Source organism: Excalfactoria chinensis, chromosome 13, assembly GCF_039878825.1.
Source record: "Excalfactoria chinensis isolate bCotChi1 chromosome 13, bCotChi1.hap2, whole genome shotgun sequence".
NCBI lineage: Eukaryota > Metazoa > Chordata > Aves > Galliformes > Phasianidae > Excalfactoria > Excalfactoria chinensis.
Genome location: NC_092837.1, coordinates 4182378 through 4201603, shown reverse-complemented (window position 1 = coordinate 4201603; position 19226 = coordinate 4182378). Strand labels below are relative to the sequence as shown.

At 44.6% G+C, this 19226-nt stretch overlaps 1 protein-coding gene across 1 annotated transcript in view; it reads left to right on the top strand.

Moving 5' to 3' along the window:
- The window catches only part of COL23A1 (collagen type XXIII alpha 1 chain), a 148396-nt gene that overhangs the window by 95324 nt on the left and 33846 nt on the right, over positions 1-19226 (top strand). The window contains exons 3-5 of the mRNA XM_072348077.1: positions 9207-9251; positions 15223-15265; position 15529. Coding sequence (XP_072204178.1) covers positions 9207-9251; positions 15223-15265; position 15529 — 89 coding nt within the window. The remainder of the gene's footprint in view (positions 1-9206; positions 9252-15222; positions 15266-15528; positions 15530-19226) is intronic.

The window sequence follows — 19226 nt, the reverse complement described above, 5'->3', positions numbered from 1 at the left end:
AGCTGCTTTGTGCTCCATCTCATTGCTGGCTGCTCAGTGCCCATATTCATCCTTCAGCAAGCTTTCTGCCCCATTGCCATCTTAGCAGTGAGCTTTGTGGCTCCACTGCTGCTCCCCTCAATTGCCTTTCTTACTGGTGGCAATTGTAGTTGATTATAATCAATTCTTGAGGTGGAAGTGGCAGCAGGCGCAAGTTTGCTGCTCTTCAGTTAGTCAGAAATTGCTTTGCTAGACCAGAATTCCAGCATGTGGCTGCCGAGACCCCAGTGTGTTCCTGCTGGAAGCTGTGTGGCACAGGTTGGATACAGCAGTAAAAGAGCTCACACTGTTGGATGATTCGCACTTGCTACAGGAAACACCATTCTTTCCAAAATGTGAATATGACTGTGGCACGTGTTGATTGTCTCTGTATAATGGAAACTGTATTATCCGTAAGTGTTCATCTGTTCCTTTCTTGGAAGGATTTTGGGTGGGTGGGAAAGCAGTTTGCATGCAGCAAAGCCAGTGCCTGCCCAGGGCTATCAGAGAAGGCAATTGTACCTTTAATTACATCCTCCATAGAGGAGAAGCCTGGTGGTAAAAATGGAGCGTGATGAAAACTCGTGGTCTAAGTATTGCATTTCAACAGAACAAATGCAGCATCTCTACAAAGAAATACCTTTTCTCCCTCTCTGCATCTCTGTGTAAAAATTTTTCATCACTGATTTCATTGCATTATCAGGACTAAAATGAGAAACATTGCTTACGAGCAAATATAGCATTTGAATACAGGCCAGGAATTCCTTTTACAGTATAAGCTTTTGTGTGAAATGAAAGCCAAACAGCTGCTCACAGCTGAAGTCTGAGTAAGTGATCTAATGCTATTGCTCTGGTCTCAAATTTGAGGGTAAATTGTTTCTTTGCCAAAGACCTTGTGCCAACCTACCTGGTCCCAATTTGTGAGAACAAAGTACGTTGTTTCTGCTGCTCTGGGGGTGAAATCATTTTTATGTGACATTTTTTCCATCATAATTTCAACCCTGACGTAGGAATACTCCATGAGGCTGAGAATCTTCTTCTCCCCTCCAGTTCTCCATGATATGCTCAAGTAGGATAATGCCTTCATGACAGACCATTCCAGCATAATGTATGGGTGTATTGTAATATATCTGGAGACTCTTTTTTGGCCGTTCATGCAATTGGCTTTTGATGGTGGTGGTTGTTGTTTTCCTAAATCTTGTTTTTCTCAAATCTTCTGTCCTTACTGCTTCTCCTACTTCTTTTGCAATGCCCTTCCTTAGCTGCTCTCCATGCTATGGCATGGAGGTAGCTATGGCTTAAGTAGAAGTATTCATGAACTTTGCAAACTCCTTAGTAGAGGGGATAGCCAGGAGCTGATAGATGCAGGGCAGTTGTTTTCCAGTTGTCTAATTCTCCTCCCTGCAACCACACCTCTGGGAGGATGGTGGGAATGTTTAAGATAAAATACTCTGCCTCAGCGGTGCTTAAACTTAAACCAGTGGTTTATGGGCTTTAGGAAAAAGGTGGAATTACCAAGAGGGGAACTTTCCTATCAGTAGAAGAGGCAGAATATTTTGCTACATGCCTGTTAGACATGGGTTCTATCTGTCAAATCTACCGCTGTGTGCTTGCCTGCTCACAAAAGGTTTTAATTTCCAAAGAATCTAAAGAAATTGCTTCACGCTCACTGAACTGTGCTGTGAGTGTACCGTTAGGGCTTAAGTTCCTGTAAGGTTTATTGCAAATGTATGGACGAGAAAGAAGGAAAAGCCCCGTGGCAAAGGCGATTCACATCCTCTCCTGTGTTGGCAACTGCCTTTGCTGGTACCCAGTGGTATGGGCAAATCTCAGAGCAACTCTAGGCTTGTCATAGGGCAGAACAGAGGATTTACTAGAAATGAAAGCTTGAGGCGTGTACTGTGTTTAGAAGTTTGTGCTGTTTGTTGAGCGTTTTTCTATTAAGAAGGAAAAAAGAAAAAAACAACAAAAAACATCTTTTAAGAGTTTAGATGCGTTGTTGTGATATGCACCATTATAAAAATAAAAGAAAAATAAATCATGGGGTAAAAAATGGGGTAAAAAATCCTTGAGGCCACTGGTCCTTTTTCCTGCATGTGTTAAATGATTTGCCCCATTTGCACAGTGCTTTTACCTGCATTTCTGCTGGCTGCCCTTCCATCCCACCAGCTGCTGGGTAAATGCTTTCCTGACAGTGAGCAGCATCACTTTGCATCTGTTGCCACCATCATCAGACAAATCTCCAGCTCTCCAAGGTCACAATAGTGTTAATAATAGCCCTTTTCCACGTGCTGAGTGGCATTTTAATAGCTTTACTTTGAGTACCTCTCCCAGCATTGTTCCAATGATGCATTTACTGGTAGAGTGGAGTTCCTGACAGCTGAATCATGTTTCCTTTAAATTACATTGTCAAAAAGATTGTTCATCTTGTGTGTTGTGACTGGCACCAGCAGTAAATTGGGTAACATGCAGTTGGTTACCACCTCCTGCCCTATTCTGTGCTGCAGCATCATTTATCTGAGCAAAATCCTCTCCCAGAACTGTCTGTCGTGGTTTTCTGGCTTCAGAGGTTTGCTGGTGGCAGACTTGAATGTAAAGGTCTTCCTAGGAAATGTTAACAGGTGGACAGTTAACCTAGTGTGCTTTTATTTGTAATGGCGTGCATTTGTGCCTTGGGGTCTGATAATCTACATTGGACAAAATTATTCTGAAGCAGCCAACATAACGTCCACAGTTTAGGGGTTTATTTGTGTAAAAATGCTGTTTTGTGATAAAATCTGATTAATTTCTTTCCTGCCTAGTGCAGCTTTGGGTTTTTTACTTAAGTTTCACAAGGCTTCATCAGCATCAGCATGTTGTTCATCACCTCGTTGGGTTGTTGGAGACGGAAGGATTTTTTGGAAGCTAAACTTGATGTAACACAATTAGGTTTTCAAAATCAGCCATTGAAATCAATCAGCAGTGTTTGCTTCTGGCCAAGTTCAGCATAAAAATAGAAACTCCAATTGGTGCCACTAAGGTGAACTTTTGCTCCGTAATATGAAGCGTGCAACAGAATGCAAGCTTGCTCTGAAGATAATGCAAGCAATGAAACTAGGAAGAGCTCCCAGAGATGGCTTACATTTCTTTTATTCTTACATTTCTGTTGTTCTGTCATTGTGACTTGTCACAGTGCAATGCTGGATGAGTTTTGAGCAGGAAAACTTAATTTTTATGTTAGCGTTGGTTGGTCATATGGAAGCTAAATCTGCTGGCATTGTTAGCGTGATTGTTGTAGGGTTGGTCTTGTGATCAGCTTGGCCCAATCACTCGCTTGCTTTATGGTTTGCATATGGCAGATTGCTTGCTTGCTTTTAGGAAGCTGAGAAGCAAGGGATGGAAAATCCTGCCAAAATGGGGCACTGACCACAGCCTGCATCTCCAGAGGTGCTCAAGTGCATCTTTTCCAGCCTTGATGATTCTATGGAAAGTGGTTTATTGGGAAATATTGGTGATAGGTGGACAGTTGGTCTGGATGATCTTGAAGGTCTCTTCCAACCTTGGTGATTCTGTTCTGCAAGAATAACATTTAAATACAAAGAACATGATTGTTTGCTTAAAGTCTATATTGTATACATTTCCCTGTGTAGTTACAAGGATCTTTTCTAGAGAAGAGAAACTGTTACTTGGCTGTTCTCAAATTCTAGCCTTGCCGTTTTCACTTCTCCTGTAGTTATTGCGTGTTGAGTAATATGGGAAATGACAAAGAACATTTTAGTTTGTGCCGTGTTCCTGGATCTGGAACAGCTAATTCTGACTGCAGATAATACTCATTAGCTTTGAGTACTTCCGTGCTCCAAAAATGCAATTCATCAAAACCCAAGTACTTTGTGTCAGATCTGAATGTTGCACTAGAGATTTTGTAATCCAACATGTCAAACTTGTTTAAATGTGAGATTGTAACTGAAAACCAAAGGAAGCAATAAGTGCTTCATTATCTTGCTTACCTTATGGAAGTGTCTTGCAGTTCTTGTGGGGGAAAAAAAGATAATAAGTGCTTTATGGCAAGAAATGCGCAGCCATTTCTATGCTGTCGTATATAGACATTCCCAATGTCTATATATATTTCTTATTTTTGCAGGCAGGCTGGTACTTTGTATGGGCAGATTTACTGATGCAAGTAAAGCAATACAGCACCTGGTAGATAATTGGGCATCCTGGTCACCAGGGACTGCTTGGGTAATGGTGCTTTGCCTCTTCCAGGAGGTGTCTTTGTGTTTACAGGTGTTTTAGCAGAATAAAGCCAAGTTACAAATGCTTTCTGAAAAAGCAGTCTTCGAGGGTATGTTTGCTCATCTATTGTAATAATGATGCTTTAATTTGCCTGAAGATGCTATAGTAAGGCTGATGAATTTCTATCAAACATTATTGGAGGGCTCCAATGTGAGTTTCACTTTGCTCCTCTCCCTCAGCTCTACCACTGAGTGGTTTTCTAGCTTGCATCCACTGCACATAAAGGAGTCTGTTCATTTACTGGACTCACGTTGATGAAGCTCTGCCTGACTTGACTTCCTGGCACGTACCTTCAGAAGCCTGATTAACTCGTGGTGTTTTCAACTTTATTAGTTGTTTGGAGTGTGTAGGAGCATATGGGTATGATGAACAGAGGTAGCCACCGTTCTCATAAAGCAATGCAAAGCCCTACATGTGTACATGAACATTCATGCTTACTCCTTGAAAGCTTTTCAAAGCTACCATCTCTGTGCAGGATTTGCACCAGTGCAGATGTGAGAAGCCGAAATCTGCCTTGTAAACCTTCCTACCTTGCATATAGCAGCCTACACAGCTGCCAAAACATGCATCCTCTTGTTTAAAAATGAAGCGGGGTGTTCTCCATACATCTGCTCCTGCCCTGTGTTTTGCTGCAGCTTTGCCAGGGTATTATCAGAAAATGGCCTGAGTAAGCCCAGCCATAACAAAAGGAAAAAATTCCATGTTTGATGTAAGTGCAATTGTGGCTTTATTCCAGTCACTTCTTAATTTATATCTCAAATTCAGTTTATCTTCATGCCCTGGTGACTAAACAAAAGAGCTGTATGCACTTGACTGTTTGAAGAAGCTGTCTCTGGGTGCGAGGAAAAAGGGAAAAATGATTTAGAAGTGGGGGTGGATTCAGAATGCTCAGCATGTGGCACAATCTCAGTTTCTGTAAATGGAGCACAATCAGCACTTCAATTTGTTTCTGCATTTATGAGATATATGTGTGTGTGTGTGTGTGTATAATTTTACTCTTTGCATGACTTTGAGTATTATTTTTCCTTCTGCAACAAGGATCTACACATGGGAAGGGAAACTTTTGTTGGCTACGATTAAGAAAAACACTTTAAGACCAAAGGCAAATTTGGGTTATTTAAAGAGCTGTGCCATACCAGACTAAATGTACCTTATGTGCTGGCACTGTTGGTGTCCATTAATGCTGGTCATCATAGAATTTGGGATGTAGACTCTCTGCCGTATCTTGTTGGAGTGGTTAATCTTTTCCCCCCCCAGCTCTGTGCTCCATCCCATCCTCCTCACTGGGACCCCCTGTTTTTAGCTCAGCTTTAGTTAAAGAGGAGTTTGTGGCTGTAAATATCTGGAGCCAAGGTTCTGGACTGCTCAAAGCAAAGCATAACCACCAATATGCTGCCCAGCTGTTTCAGTTTGGTTCCTGGAGATCTTTTCTTCCCTGTGACTGAGCACAGCTCCCCAGCATGCAGCATCTTCCTCCTTGCATCCTCATTCAGGAAGGTCTGCTTGGAGGTATGAGAAAGAAAATAATCTTTTGCTTTTTTCTGTATCTGGAAAGCAACTGGCTTGCATATTGAACTGCAAGGAGCTTTTCTCCACTAATAACCAGACGTTGCTTTCTGGGTGGCTTTTCTAATAACATAAAGCATAGCCAAGGATTTCAGAGAGTTCTTGGGGTGCTTGGACCAAATTTGAAATGAATCGGATGGAATTTTTTGTTGTTGTTTTTATTTGGAAAACTGTAGGTGCTGTGTGTTTCTAATCTGTGTCTGGTATTTGCTTTGAGTTTTTGGGTCCATTGGAATCCGAAGCCAAGAGGGTTCATGCAACATGTTGTGACCCAAAACTGTTTAATCTCAGCTCTGCGGTCTCAGAGTCTGCAACCCAACCTGAGTACCTGATGAGTATCAGCTGAGCAAGCATCGCAGGGGCTGACTTCTGTCCATGAACCATAAAGCTTTTCCCCAGGGAATAAGGAAGTAAATTGGCCTTTGTACAGGAACAGCTCGAGAAGGGCTGCAGTCTCACAGGGCTCTACACCAGACCCTGCGGTACGCTGCAAAGGTCTCCTGCCTGCTAAGTAAAGCCATATGGGAAAAAATACCAAAAAGAAAAAAGAAGAAAAGAAAAATTCTGTTCTGAGAGTGGCCGAACCAACCAATTTGTTCAAGCTATTCTTCTGGTTGACTCATTTTCAATGGGGGCTTAGGGAGGAAGTAGTTTCATTGAAGACAATTTGAAAACTGCCATGAGGAGGAGAAGGGGAAACGATCTAAATGACTTCAAGCTCATAAAAATTAAGCATTTCAAAAGTGCCAAGCATTTGAGTGGGTGAGCCCTCCGAAAATGGTATGAAACTTAATCCCACGTTAGAACACAATGGGTTAGAGGTGATTGCATCTGGAAAAAAGGATCTCTGAATGGACTCTTGGTGCTTCTGGCTGAGATCACAGCGTGGTTTGGCCTTGCTGGACTGTGATGTTGAGCACTTTTTCTTGCTGGCATTTAAAGCTCACTTTCATTTTGGTGAACGCCAACTTACCTAATGTCCAACAGTGACATAGGCAGTAATTTGCTCATAAAGTTGAGGTGACTGTGATAGGTGGTTATCCCTCTATATCCAACAGTGTCCAATTTGTTTTAATTATGATGACGGGCAACACATGTCTAGACCTTTTTTCCTGGTATCGACAGATTAGAGTTGTTAGAGCTGCCCAATTTGCATTGGGTAAATTTGCTCAAAGAGGATTAATTTACTGTGCTACAGAGAAATATGTGCTTTGGGCTCTTGATAATACTTCACATGAATTATAAAACAATATTGACTTACAGCTTTTCATTTCATTGCCTGCCGTGGGTGACACGTGGCCAATGCCCAGTGGAACAGCTGAGTCAATCCAGTCTGCTTACCAGGAACTTTTAACCTTCTTTTTGAGCATCTATTCCTTAGGTGCACCTATCAGCTCTTTCTCACAATGCTTCCTAATAGTGATGCATTTCGTGCTTTTCCTTTGTGTTACTACATCTGTCATCTCAGCAGAAAGCTCACGGTGCTGTCAGGAGTGGCACTCTGTGCTCTGGATTAGGGCTGTTTAGCTTGAATGTGACAAGTTGTTTAAAAGCAGACTGCTTTTTGCTTGGGATCCATTCTCCTCTCTAAAACTGTCTCTCGTAAAAATGTAAATAAAAGAACTCCCAGCGCTGATACAGAGGAGCTGGTATGGTCAGAAGAAAGGCTCAGTGATTACCCAATTGATGCTAATGCAACATAAATCTTAATTATATTGAACAAGCATCAAACTGCGAGATCTTAGGAGATGGAGTCATTAGGTAACAGCTTACAGCTACCATTTATCTTCAAACAAAATCCCAGGCCTCCTTAATGCCCTTTGTAGTCTCCCGAAGGGGTTTGAAAGGAGATGTTCTGTGTCTTTGCTCTGCCCAGAGCTCTGGGGTTGGCCCTGCAGGACACGCTCTTCTGTCCCTCGTGCTGAACAGGAGCTCAGGGGTGTCTGCAGACCTGATGATACCTGCATCACAGCGGGGCTGTGAGTTGCTGCCTGGCAGTGCTCTGGATATGGCATTCTCTCATTCAGCCCCCACTGAAGTTCTCCCTCATTAGCTGCAAGCACCACTATTAACACACCTGGCACTTGCTTCAAAACTCAGCCTCTCCCTCCCAGGGCTCTGTGAGGACATCCCTGCCCCCTGAGTGCTCTCCCTGCCCCCTACCAGCAGAGGCAAAGTCAAACTACCTGCATTATTGTTAACTGCATTCAGGACCAATCATGGTTGGAGCAGCGGGTACAGGGGAGGCTGCTGCTTTTGGGGTTTCTCTTCTCCTTTTCATAATGATAGGGGAAAAGGAGAAAATGAGTGATTTCCAGCACAGCATCTGCGGTCTGTACAGGACAGTCTTGGTGTGATCCCATGTCTGGCATAAGGAACTGGCATTTCTGCCCCATGGAAAATGGTGAGCATTTGGCAATGGAAGAGTTCTTGCAGAAGGGGAAATCTTGACTGGAGTGCAGAAACATTTAGTGATCTTCATTTATTGGTCTTCATACCTAAAAGCAGAAAGGAGAGGGAGCGGAGTGGTTTCTCAGATAAAAGTGAGCTCTTGATTTGGTTCTTAGCATTGCTGGCACCCAACAAGCCAGTGCTCCTCCAGAGCTGTCTGACTGGCTGCAGAGTGCTGCCATCAGCAGCTCTGTGACCCCCAGCAGTGCTGTTAGTGCCCCAGGGAGCAGAGAGCTGCCAGCTCCCACCGAGCCCTGGGCTAAGAGTGCAAAGGGTGCAGTGCTGCAGCTCAATTGTGTGCTCAGCTTCTGTTGCAACTGCATTCTGCATTCCCCTTCATTGCTGAAGTGCCTTTTGCTTGATTAACGGTGTGCTGTTGCTGTATTGATCACTGAGCTCTTGTTCCAGTGGCTGGGACAAAAAGCAAAGTTTTATGTCTGAAACCCAGGCCTGAGGTTGTAGTTATGCGATGGGATCAGGGATGTTTTAGCAGTCGATGTGGGAACTTCTGACTCAGATTAGTAAGAAAAGGTTCCTGTTCCTCACTCGGATCATTGCTGTAATGTACAAAACTGTAGCAGCCACTTGTGTGGTGCACGGATTGCCCAGAACTGCAGCAGCACCACAGAGCATGAATCTGTATGTAGTTTCTACAACTTTCTTCCTAGTTTTTGGAGCACTTAAGACCCAGATCCCTCTACCACATTGCACGATAACTTCAGAAACTCCTTCCTACCTTGCCTAGGAGCATCCACCCTGGCTTTTTCGCTATACTTTGTGCAGGAGGCTGGCAGTCTGTGTCTGTTTGAGGGGGGTGGGGTAGGGGCAGGCAGTGCTTTAGGTGTCAGGGGCAGAGCTCACAGTGTGCCCATCACTAACCCTCATCTTTCTTTCTGCAGGCCCTCCAGGGAGGCGAGGGAAGCCTGGACGGCGTGGAGAGCCTGGTAAGCACTGTGGTCACCCCCTGTACCAGTGTTGTTATGTGTCCCCTGGGCTGGCTCCTGTTCAAACTCAGGCCTGCCCAGATGGGAACCTTTGCTAAGTGGTTTGGTTTTGCATCTCTGCTATTTTGCTGTCTGGTGGATTTTCTTGTGCCTTGTGAACTGGGAAAGCACTCATCTTGTGTCAGCAGGAGAGCAGGGCTGCTCACTTTCTGCTTTTAGGTCTGGATGCAGTTGGAAAGGGGAGAGACATAGATTGTGTTGCTCTTTCTAAGGAGAATGGTTGCATCTTGTTAAACAGAAGTGCCCAGAAAAACATGTCAGAGACCAACAAATGAAGTTTTACACTCGTCATCTTTTAAGCTGTTGGATTTGAATGAATGAATGAATGAATGAATGAATGAATGAATGAATGAATGAGGACCAGGCAGGTTTTTTCTTATCCAGGATGCTGCTCTCCTCTGCTGTTGTCTACAGCAGATGCCCCACTGTGTTTTCCAAAAGCATGACTTTCTGGCCAGCCATTTCTAATGTTTTTTTCACTTTGTTTTAACTATGGGAAGAGGGAATTGGGCTGTTAGTGCTGCAGGCTGGGAGCTGATCTCTGCGGAGGGCAGGCAGGCATTTCCCTTCCTTTCACTGGTGCCATCTCACTGTATGTTCCACAGCCAGGGCAGGGATTCTGCTCTCATGGTGACAATGGCAGATCCCAGTCCACCAAACCCCTTTTTCCCAGCAGTCAGGCTGTAGGAACAACCACCAGCTGGCTTTGATTTTATTTTTTTTTTCTTTTCGTGTTTGTTTTTAAACATCAGAGCACTCTTGAAAGCCCTTACTGGGGTACAGCATCCAACCAAAGGCAGCTGGCGAGGACTGCCATGAATTTGGTGTGTTTATACATATCTTCATGCAAGCATTTCCAAGGCACTTCCAGCCCTTAGCAAAATTTAACAGCACCGAATGTGAGTGTGCCCTCATGTTTCATTTGTCTTCTTGCTTCACACGAGAGCTTTTGGAGGCTGCTCTGCTTATGCCACAGTGCACCCACAAGTGCTGTGTGAGTGGATTGGCACAAGGGTGGAGTCCCTGGGTCCCAGATATCCCTCAGGACAGGTTGTGAGGATAACTCCTTGATGAGCTCCAAGCAAATGTGGAAGGCAGAGTGATTTGTATCATCGACGCTGCTGTTGGCTCGTGGTTTTTCTGAAGGTTTAATGTCATGTTGCAGCTGTCCATGCATCCCAATGGAGAAGCAGAAAGCTGCTGGTGAATCAACACAGGGCCAACAATTAACATAAAGAAAAACAACAGTTATTAATAACATGCATCTCTTCCTCAAGTTTTATGCAACTGTGAAGGAAAATCAAGGAAAGGGATGCTGGAGAAGGAGGAGCCACAGGGCACGTAGTGGCAATGGGCCTTGGAGCTGATTTCCTCTGAAGCAGAAGGCTGGCAGCAAATACCTTTGTGCACCAATGTGCATGTGCACGCACACGCACACACACTAGATGGGGCAAAGCTGTTAAATCTGTGTAATGCAATGCAGCCCCAAGGCCTGATCTGCTCTGCTGCAGATAGAAACGTGGGGAGCAGACTTCCCTCTGTATATTGCTTTTGGCCGAGCTGCCAGATGTTTGTTTTCATAGATAGCTTGAATATATATTTCTATATTTGAGAACCTGACCACACATAAACCAGGTTCTTGTTCCTTTGCTGCAGCTGATAAATGCGAATAAAACACTGTTTGCCTAGCATGATAGCATCCATCCCCAGGGGCCAAATGTGGTTATGGTCTTACAGCCTCCAGACAAATGCTGTTGTCAAGCCAGGAGGCTCAGTGCTGGTTCCAGCCCTGCCAAAGGGAGATCTTTTCCTGGCAGTTCTTAAAATGGTAACGCTGAAAAACCTTTTTTGGATTCATGTTGAAACTTTCAATCTGTATCTCTTATAAACAAACAGAGGAACTTTTAAGAGATCATCCTGTTCCTTTTCAATCGCGCTCTCCTGTTGATTTAAACCAAGACTCGATTTTACTTTTTTCTTTGGCTCTGATGGATTCAGATCATAAAGAAAATTAATCTAACAGCTCTACGTTTCTCTAAGCTAAGAATTCATCATCTTGAAAGCACACTGAGACAACCGCTGTGCCGCAGGAAGACACCGTAAGAGATGAGCTTTAAACCAACTCTGAATATAACTGTGGATGGTTTGGATTTTGAAACAGGGCAGATGTGGTTCTGCACTCTTCAAGAAGGATGTGAGAACATCAGGGTGAATCACTGGCAGTGGCTTGAGTGTTATGATCCCTTCACCTCCCCACTGACCATAAATATGAAGCCCGGATATTTGGGGAGCAATCCTGTGGTTGTCAGCCCAGCTAAACAAACCCAGAGTTATGGAGGTGAGCGGTGCTGTCTGACCCACGGTATTTATGTGAGCGGCCATCTGGCCCTGGGAATCTCCACTGCAGCTCCCACGGGGACTGGCTAATGCCACAGGGCACGTGTGCATCTTGGAGCAGCACAACATGGTCATGGCTGTCCCTGCTCTGCTCCAGCACAGCCCCAGCTCCATGGAATGGGGACAATTGCTGCACACCAGCTGCTGCTTGTCCACTGGAAACAAAGCATGGCGTGGAAGAAGGCCTTTGTGCATCTGTCCTCAAGAAGCATTGGTGCACAGAAAGAAAAATGCATTTTAATTAATGCAATCTAACGTGCAGTTTGCAGCCCTCTACAAGAAATATGTGAAAGACTTTGAACCTTTAGCAGCTGTGGTTACTCTTGATGGCAAGCCTGCACATCTCAGATACAGATCTCAGATCAGATTCCCATGCTAAAATCACGCTTAATGATGTCTTCGTGTGAAGTAAGAGCTGATTCTGGATGTTTTCTGGACACAAACCTCTGATTCTGACAGCAGTAGGGTGGCTGTTATGGACACAGGAACTGCCCATAGGGGTGTGCCTGCAGAAGGACTCTTACTTGGTGTTTTTTCATTGGGAAGCGTGGGCAAAGCTGCCGTGTCTGGCTGCAAGTTTTGTTTACAGGAATTTCGTGCTTCAAAAACACTTCAAGGGAAAAGGTTTGGAAATGTTGAAATGAGATAAAACAGCCTTTCGCCCCCACCCTGCCCTGTTTCCAAAGTTACGTTTCACTGCAGTTGTTTCTTTAGCTTGAGCTTCTACCAAAGTTTTGGTTCAAAGTATTAATTCTCTTTCTTTTAATATTTTGTTACATCCGTTCTGTTTATAGAAATATCCCACTTTGGAACAGGGAAGAATCTAAGGCTCTTTTTAGTGAAGAGCAAAGCGATTTCTGCACAGGGAAGCATTCTTCCTCTCCCAGCCCTACACATACTTACAGCCCATGTTTTACCCATTAAGGCACTTCCAAGGCTCTTGGCCCTGTGGTTGTACAGCCCTACATGTGCAGTTGTTGTTCTTGAAGCTTGTGTATGTGTGAATCATGCAGAGCTTGGGTTTTATTTGGGAATTTTCAGTGCTCCCTGTGTTTCACCATCATCAGTTTGTGCACACTCCATCATTTGTGAGGGCTGTGTTGGCATCGACTGAGCTTTAGGAGAAGCCTCATCAGTGCTACTTATTTATGCTCCAGGGCACCTTCCCACTGTAGCTGTTGTCCCTGGTTTGGTTTCTCTGCTGTCATGGCAGGAAGACCTCCGTGATAAACGATTAAACAGAAATAGTTGCTTATCCCCAAATTCCCAAGCTGTGCAAATATGCAGAAACAATTGTCTGTGACCTGTCACTTCCTTTATGTCTGTGTGCTGCCAGGGATGAGACTGTGCTGGGTCTTAGACTGACGTGAATGTTATTTTGTATATGCACTCAGGAAATGTGGGTCACTTATTTGGAATAGGCTTCTGTCCCACCTCCTTCCAGCACAACTGTTGAGCTTCGTAAAGAGTCTCATGTGTATCTGAGTATGCCTGTGCCCTTGCAGACCTGGATACCAGCTGGTCCCTCACCCATAGCAGTGATGTTTGCTGCAGATCACGGAAACCAGTTGTAGACCAAATTCCATGCACGTGCATGTTATTTTGTCTTCCTCCTCCTTCTGAAGTAAGCTCCCAAGTTAATTTGTTTCAAAGGTACAAAGTCTGTTTCCAGCTCTTTGTTCATTATAAGGATTTCCAATTCATTCTTCAGTGTGCTCACATCTCAGAGGTGGCTGAGGAGGGGGCAGCCCCTCTGAACGGGCTGAGCTCCTGCTTATTGCTGCCTTGCTGGATACTTGATTTGCTTTACAGGAGACAAGGATCTCGTGGCCAGGCTTTTAAAGAACATGTTCTGCAATCCAGAGCATTGTGCTGTTCTGAGGGAGGAAAAGATTGGTTCTGTAGTTTTAAACTCATGCCTTAATGAAGAATTATTGGCCAGAAGTGCCTATGAAGATCACCTAACTCCATGGGTGTTGATGGAGAGCATCCTATGCCACACATAGAGGAGGTTCCTAACTTGATTCTGGTAGTTGAGAGGAACCTTCAAAGAGAACTTCCCCGTTAGTGCTGGGAGCAAACGGTAGCTGGAAAAGGCAGCAGATCCCAAGGAGATTATAATTGGTAGCTGATTGAAATCCCATATTAAAATAATTTCCTGGCTGGTTCTTATTCGAGGCTTAGATTTTACTTTTCTACGTAATGCCTTTTGTGGGTAAGTTGGTATATGAGTTAATAAATCAAGTTTATGATTCTCAGTTAATATATTGGCTTAGATCCACTGACTTCTGTATACAGAGGAAACTAAACCATCCCTAATAGCCTGAGTGAATTTTAGCACTAAGAATAATGGAACTCTGAGTGGGGGGAAGATTTGTAGCTGGTGCTTGGCAGTGGCTGCGTGTGGGGCTGGCCGTGTTCAGCTGACAAGCACAGGTTAATGGGCTGAGTTTTGGCAGCAGGCACTTTGGTCTCAGCCCTTATTCTTCTGCTTTTGGGGGTTTTCTTATTCAACTTTTCAACATAAGATGATTATTTTTTTAAGCAAACTTTAAGAACCTCGGAGATGTGTTAGCTTGAAATATGCTTCTCATTGTATTTTATAGAATAATACACAATGAGGAAAGCTAATTATTTTTTTTTCTTCCTTTTTAATTTCTCCCCACATTATTATTATTTTTTCTTTTTTAATTGTAATTTGTTTCTGGTTTGGATCAGCCAAGAAATGGAGCATGAAGGAACCCAATCCAAGCAAGCTCTGGGATGCCTCGCAAGTGGGAGTGAACATGGATTGCATTAGAGCAAGGGCTCAGGGTTCACCTGAGCAACAACCAGGGCTAATGCTGGGAAAGCTGCAGAAATCAGCAGGGCAGGTAGCAGAGACCTTGCCCTGCAGGGGTGCGCAGCTCTCTGTGGTTATTTATTACTGTTTATTAACTACTGTTAACCACAGCTTCAGCCAGTGATACTGGTACCCAAAACCTATTGTAGATATGTGGGATTGCTGCGTCCCTCCAGCCTTGAAGGCAGCCATATCACTATGCTGCTGCCATGGCAAGGATGGGCTTTTGGAATTTCATCTCCAGCTCCTCTTCCATAATAAAGTGGAACTCCAGGGTGAAGATGCCCTTTTTTACTTGTGGAACTCCAGCTGTGCTGAGGGGCTCTGCTGGCCATGCTCCGTGGTGGCATGGGATGCCCAGGCAGTGAATGTGGGTGAATGCCTCGTCGTGCTGCACTTGGGTCTTGTGCAGAGAGAGTAGATGAAATCATGATGGGAACAAAGGTATAAAAACTGATTTTATGCCTGTTGTGAATGCTGGCAGAGCAACAACATGCGTGACGTGGGAGAATGAGGGTAGCATCAAGTTTGTCTAGAAAGTCATCATGCTGGAATTGAACTAAAAAGTAACGCAACTCTGATATTTTTTTCCCCCTCTTCTGTGCTTTTTTAGGTTATGCCTCATCTTCACAATTAAGTGACTTTTTTCTTTGTTTTTCTTTTGTTTTCCAGGGCCTGCAGTAAGTATCGTGGATTTTACTGTTGGATCGACAAAGTTAAGGCTTTCCCCTTCCCTCCCCCAACAGCCTCCCCCTTTCCTTTCTGTGTCATTGCAAAAGCACAGCATTTTTTGGTAGAGGTGTGTCTGGAAGGAAAATTGGTACCAGATGCTGCTGTATTTTTTTCACAATGGTAGACAAATGGTGTGGGGGGGAGCTCTAAAATGTTTAACTTGCTGCCCTCGGGGACTTCCAGTAATTTTAAACCCAGCAAATATTCAGAAGGAAGAAGAAAAAAAAAGGAAAGGTTTCCCTTTAGAGTTTCTTTACTCAGCTTCTATTGAGCCCCAAGAGCGCTATACTAATATTTTAATGTTTTGATGGGATTTTTAGTTCTAAAGCTCTGCCTTGCTTTTCTTATCTGTTGTGTTTTCATCACTTAATATGGGTTTGGTAGCCTTGCAATGGGGGCTGGAGGGGAAGATGCAGTTTGCTTGCTTCTCTTTGAAGTCCTGGGGAGAATAATGAGCATTCTTCCCATTGCGACCAGAAAATTTATGGGGAATTTGTGCTTTAAAGGGGTAATAGTTGAAAATGTGTCAACTCCTCCTTCCAAATGTTCGGACGTGCCTTTCGCTGTGCCACCACCACTTCCAAATCTGAGGTTCTCCTGCTGCTTTTGGAGTGAGAAAAGAGCATTCCATTGGGCCCTCCTCGCTGCTGAGGGGTTTTTAAAAAGGATTTATGGGTGTTAGGTGCTTCTGTTTTCTTTCTACCTTTCTTCCCCCAGTGTTGGAGTTGAGGCACAGGCTGTTGGCAGCCATGTGCTTCCCTGTCCATGGTTGCATTAACAGAGATGTTTCTTCACATCTCTCTCGTCTCATAGGGCCTCACGGGGTTGAAAAGGGGTCATTTCAGGAAAAATAGCTCGGCTAGCAATTCTTGGACTAATTAATTTCCAGTTCTGTCCATCTACCTAAAGGCCGGAAGGTGATGGGGAGATGCATGTGGAGCATGGGAGCTGTCACAGCACTGTGGCTTTTGGTTCTCCTGGGATGGACCGTGCTGCTGGTGACTTTGGTTCATGGCATTCAGCCATTGGAAATTTCACTTCCATCTCAAGTTTGTTTTTTAGCCCTAAGAGGGGATTGAGTAAAGTTGTTATTGGGCCACATTTTGAAGGAGCAAATTAGGAAAATTTAAGGCCTAATGGCTTTGACTTGACTGTTCTTAGGGGAGATCTGAACACGTTGACTCGAAATGTTGTGCCCAGCATTAGCCATAAATCCAAGATACTGGCTGGCTCAAGAAAGGCAAACAAATGAATTAGTCTTGCCAGTTTGTGTTCAGAAGTTTAGTCTGCCCATGAGATAATTTTCCTGTAAATATTCTGTAATTACAAATCACAACACGGCCTCTCTGCCCACACTACACAAACGATGCCGTGGGTTTTGGAGATGTTTATGATAGTGTCAGCGGGGCAAGTGCCATCCAAAGGGGTGGGCAGAGCCCCGCGTGGATGCACAGTGCTCAGGGTGCTGGAGCTGAATTCCACGGATATGTCTCTAAGGGACTTTTTCTCTTAATTCAAGTACTTTGGCTTTCAAATGGGTTGATTTAACCCTTTCTGCACCTGCTGTCACCCCACATGCAGCCAGCCGCGCTGCACTCCCTCACGTGTGCTCTCTGTGCGCTTCACGGTGCGCGGTTGGGCAGCATATGGTGCACTCTTGAGTTTTGCTTTTTCTCTCCTTGGTTTCATTTCCTGGTTCCCACGGCACTACTGAATTGCAGGCAGAGCACAGGGGAGATGGAACACAAACAAGGCGCTTTTCTCTCCCTTTGCCTTTCCAGAGACAACTCCTGGTTTAGTTCATTTAAAAAAAAATAATAACCTCGCAGTTTCTAGCTCAAGTAGCGTTTTCCAGAGACTTCTTTAAACACTACAATACAAGTCCTAGAACCCACAGAACCACAATGTTATTTTATTTCAGCAGTACTGCGTTTAGCGCTATTGGTTTCTTCTGTTTCTTGATTTTTGGCCATAAGGAATCGATTACATCTTACATGTACAGCATTGCACTGCTAAGGCTGTATCCTCAGTTCTGTACTAGTTCCCTAGTAGCAGTTGTTCTGGCATTTCATTTTTTGGCTGTCATAAGCTGGTTGTGTGTACGAAATTATTAGAATTTGTGGTACAGGATTTGTGGCTGTTGGATGATTGATGGTCCTGTCTCGTGAGTGAGGGGGGCTCTGCTGTGCTATAAAACCTCTGTTTCAGAGGGTATTAAAATCACATGCTGGGTAGGAATTTTCTGCCATTGAAGGATAGACTTGCCACAAACATAATTAAACATTTACAGTCCCAGATATTAGCAGACACTTTATGTATTAGCATGCTGACTGGGGAGCTCACCAGCAAGCGAGTTTACAAGTGTTTCCTATTTGTGTGTGTGCTCCAGTGCCATACATCTCCATAAAAACCTCACCGTGTGCTTCATCCCAAGGTTGCAATTTGTTGAATAGGTGATTGTGGAAGGCAGTGTTGTTTCTGGATGAACCAATAGTGCTGCAGGGGCACTTAGCAAGAGGTGAAAACCATTCTAATGGATAGGAAGGGGCTGTCAGAGCTGCTCGTGCTGTAAGAAACGTGTGGAGCTCACTGCATATCTGAGGCATGCTGACATAATCTATGTTTATAGTAGCATATGACACTGCTGTAGCAGACACATGCCTTACTGCCTGCTTGTGTACCAGCTAATGCTTAACAGCTCCTTCCCAGGAATCTGCCTGGTGTCTGGCTTACAGCAGTCCCTCGCTGTGCCACCGGCTCAGCTGGAACTGTAAATGCATTGGGAGCCCCCAGAGGGGGAGCAGAAGGGGTAAAGTCCTCTGGGTGAGTTGGGTTTTTCTCTGCTGATCCTACAGGTATCATTAATGACTTAAGGTCTTTCCCCATAGCATCCTTTGCTTTCTACTTCACTGCAAACAGAAGCGAGGTGTAGAGAGGTGAGCTGGGGGAAATCTCAGCCTCAAAGAGAGTAATGGATTTGAAAGGGGAAACCTACACAGGATCAGGTGCTGGGGTAGTTCAGTGCTCAGCAATCACCAACAAAACCTCTCCCTGGTTTAGAGATGGGGCCGTGGGCGTGTGGCTGGGACCCTGCTGTTTGCTCCATAAGCAGCAGGGATGGGGGCAAGCTGGGCAAGCCTTCGGTAAGTAGCTCAAGTGAGGCATTTGGTCCAAATCTGGTGAAAAACGGCTGTAGGCATGACCTTTTGGGGGAAGAAAATTGCCCTGAGAGGTTTCTCTGGAGGAGTTCTGTTCCAGTGCCAGCGGGGGAGCTGACAGCCCCTGCCTGCCTGCCTGCTGCCGTGTGCATTGACTGACCTGATATCTCGCTTGTTCCCCACCACAGGGGCAGTCAGGACGCGATGGTTACCCGGTAACTCCTCCATTCCTTTTATTTTAATTCTCTTTTAATCTGCACCCCATCATCCTTTCTGTCTTTGCCATGAACACTTGATTTTCTTTGCGTGTCCTGATCTTTTCTTTTTCCTGTTTCCTGCCCTCTTCATCAGTGACGGCCTTTTGAGAGATTTGGCCCCAAATCTCAGGAGCCTTTGCAGCGTTCTCCATTGTTTACAGAGCAAAAGGCTTGAAGTCTTTCATGGTATTACAGAACACTCTTGTGGTATTTGCTGTTACACTCCTGCCTGTTTACTTTTTTCTCAAGAAGACTGTTAGGAAAACTTGCTCCTTGTCACTGCCACCTCATGCCCTGTCCTGATTCCCCCTGAGCAGCTGTTAAACCAAACCAACATCTGTTGGATTTTGTGAGTGTGATGGATGGAGAGCTTGAGGGAGGAGGGCTGGAAGGAAAACAAAGCTGATTTCAGTTCCCATTTCCCCTCCCTGAGGGACACAGGATCCTTTCTCCCACAGGCCCAAAGGAGGAGACGTGTTAATTCCACAGAATGAGCAGGTGGACTTCACAGTAGGATGGGGCACCGTTG